Source organism: Plectropomus leopardus, unplaced genomic scaffold (genome assembly GCF_008729295.1).
Source record: "Plectropomus leopardus isolate mb unplaced genomic scaffold, YSFRI_Pleo_2.0 unplaced_scaffold25485, whole genome shotgun sequence".
Classification (NCBI taxonomy): Eukaryota; Metazoa; Chordata; class Actinopteri; order Perciformes; family Serranidae; genus Plectropomus; species Plectropomus leopardus.
In genome coordinates, this window is record NW_024627696.1 from 1 (window position 1) to 3,293 (window position 3,293).

The following is a 3,293-nucleotide window of genomic DNA, read 5'->3' on the forward strand; positions in this document are numbered from 1 at the left end:
TAGTAAATGTGTGAGGGTGTAAATGTTGAAACAGTCACTGACCTTCTGTCTGTGTTATTCCTCTCAGGTTCAGTATCGAGCGGTCGGGCTCTTCTTTGCTGGAGATGCGAGCCGGTCAAACTGCCAGAATGTCCTGCACCATCGTCCCTCCGTCAGCTCTTCAGTCTGTCCACATTCAGTGGACTAAAGATGGACAGATCCTCAGTGACTCCAGGTAAACATCATACTGCTCTACTCAGATTTATGAACAACAAAACATCTAATTGTGATTCTAATGAAATGTTAAAGTCTAGACAAAAGAAAAAGTGGATTTTTGTGATCGATTCTCTTGCCTGCAGAAAAAATGCAATTAATTTGTATATTCTATAAGTTAATTTTGCTAATAATAGTTAGGAAGGCTACTTTTACTCTAGACAGACAGGAGGATACTTGTAATACTGTAATGGAGTATTTTTACAGTACGTTTTTACTACTTTTACCACAGTCTAAGGGTCTGAACAGCCTAATTCTTCCCTCACTGTGAACTAGATAAACACTTAATGCTGCACACCTGTATATACTGACTTATTGTGCCAAACTGTAAAGATTATCCCTCACATATTTATTTCATTTGTTCATTTGTTCTGTCATTATTAAATTTAGTTTAAAACATTTACATTTTTTGGCTTTAATAAATATTTGATATTATTTTTTATTTTACCTGTATTTTGAAATACATTTACATTTATCTGTGCACACATTTGGATTTTTGTTCCTTTCTTTAATTTTTTATGCACAGATGAAAAAATATCCATGTATCATCATCTATATTTTAATAGAAATAGATGACCTTTTTATGTTCTGGTCAAGTGTCAATAGGTGTCTTGACGTTCTGTTGTGTGTGTGTGTGTGTGCGTGTGTGTGTGTGCGTGCGTGCATACGTGCAGGTATGTCCAACATACGGACGGCACGCTGATGGTCAGCTCTCTGAAGTCTTCAGACTCTGGTGTGTACACATGTACAGCCTCCACTCAGCAGCAGCTGGAGCAGAGACAGCTGCAGCTCAGAGTCCAGGGTGAGTTATTATTTTACGTCAAACTAAACATGCGGTTGTTAACATAATGATTAGTTTCGGGGCTTTTCTTGATGTTGTAATTTTATCAAATAACCAGGAGAGGTCAGTATTTCTCATCATCACTAAAATAGACTGTTTAGTGGATATCTAGATTTTTATTAAGGCTGACAAAAATCCCCTTTTTATCCGATGTTTTTTGTGTTTTTATCATCCAGCCGACCTGAAGATCACCACAGCTCCCAATAACATCCAGGTGTCTGAAGGCAGCACCGCTCAGCTCCCCTGTGTGGTGTCAGGAGACAACGTCAACATCGGCTGGTCCAGGTAGTCGTCTAATACATAAAGATCAAGAATTTAGCATTTTTATCCTTCATGCTTTATTATGGGCCTGAGAATAATCAACACAGAAGAAACTGCACAGAATCTGGTTTCAAAGTAAGATATCTAACAATCACAAAATTACACAAATTAAAAAAAAACAAGAGGACAAAAGTTAATTTTAAAAGCTTTTTTGGACAGATATTCAAGTGATATTTGTCTGAACTTTAACCTTAATATTTTTTCTTTGTTTTCATGGCACAAAGTTCAAACCTTATAAATCCAGCTAAAAACACACAAGATTGGAGAGGCTCGGACATGCAAAAAGTTATATAGTCTAAAATGTTTTTTGTTGTTGTTAACCAGTAAAGTCCCATTTAGATGCAATATCTCCTCTAGATATGTTGCAAAGTCAAAAGCTCCATATACAAGAACAAATTAAGATAAATCATCACAAAGCATTAAAAAAATCGACGCACACAAAAAATAACATACCCAAATACAACAGTCAGAAAACAAACAGAAATCAGGGTTTTAAAAGAATAACAGCAACAACAGTGTTCTGTTTTGTATTTTTAAACATGTCAAGTTCAGTATGCCTTGCAGCTCATTCCAAGCCTGCATATAATATAAATATAAATAAACATAAAATAAATATAAAATAACATTATACTGGAATTTTTACACACAGAAATGTGACTTTTATCAGGTAGAAATCATCTTTTTTTTCATTTGAGCTGATTAAAAAAGTTACAGAAGGCTGATTTTCTTTTCATCCTGTTCCTCACAGAAACGGTGTACCTGTGCGTCCAGACGGTCGTAACATCCTGATGTCCTCTGACGGCAGTCTGATCCTGAATAACGTAAAGCCTTCAGACGAGGGAACTTACACCTGTAACGCTTACACTGGCATCTACTCTGTGAGCGCCACGGCTGAAGTTCGAGTCACTAAAGACACACACCAAGGTAAAGATAATAATCTGTCATTATGAACACATTTGCAAAATAATATACCAAAAAAATTTTAGTTTCCATATCGATAATAATCACTTTCTGCTTTTAGATATCAGAAAAGAAAAAAAACCTGTTTAAATTCTAACTGAATTGCCATTATATTTCACTTCATTATTCTGACTTTTACTATTTAAATCACTGAAAACTTCAGAGATGTGGGCAGCAATTAAAAGATCTGGAACCTAAAAACAGATCTTATGTAGATAATACATCATAAAAAACTGACATCTCTGCTGTGCAGGTGAACAAACAAGCAGAAACAAAGTTTAAAAGACTCACAAGGGGGAGTAATTTAAGATTAATGTACTTTCCAGAACACTACACAATGTTCTGTGTACTGAAGTGATTTTATGAGCCACAACAAAAGGAAACAAAATGTCTTTTAACTGCTGCAGGTGTTGATGTGCCTCCAGAATGCGTCGACCAGCCCGAGCTTGCCAACTGCGAGCTGATCGTTTACGCCCGACTTTGCTCTAACTCGTATTACTCCAGTTTCTGCTGCGCCAGCTGCACCAGGCACTTGCAGAGGAACGACAGGTTCGGTCGGCTAGGCTGAAGCCGCCGAGCGTTTTAAAAACTGTGGGACACGTGGAAAAGAGGGATACGGAGGAGCGCTGGTGTTTGAGACACTGAAGCTGATTTTGGAGGATTGTGAAAACCTTCCACCACTGAACTTTTGCCAAAAGGACTCAAACACTAAAATCTGACCAGGTTGTGCAGAATCACAATTCGAGAATGCGAAAGGATCGATGACTGTAGATAAATCTGTGAACCTGGAGGACAGGGAGTCTGTTCGAGCGCTGCTGCATTAAACACTGAATGTGGAAACATTAAAGGTTCTGTATGTAACTTTTAAACGGGCCAAATAGACTGGCCCGATTCTGGTAGCCGACACCGCCGTCACTGG

The 3,293-nt window shown here is 37.7% G+C and overlaps 1 protein-coding gene across 1 annotated transcript; it reads left to right on the forward strand.

The window, feature by feature from the left end:
- Positions 1-48: 48 nt before the first annotated feature.
- Positions 49-3,124, forward strand: LOC121966673 (papilin-like). Its single transcript, XM_042516741.1, has 5 exons — positions 49-214; positions 927-1,054; positions 1,270-1,378; positions 2,163-2,338; positions 2,782-3,124. The coding sequence occupies exons 1-5, from the start codon at positions 105-107 to the stop codon at positions 2,940-2,942; spliced, it is 684 nt and encodes a 227-aa protein (XP_042372675.1). The 5' UTR covers positions 49-104; the 3' UTR covers positions 2,943-3,124.
- Positions 3,125-3,293: the final 169 nt, after the last annotated feature.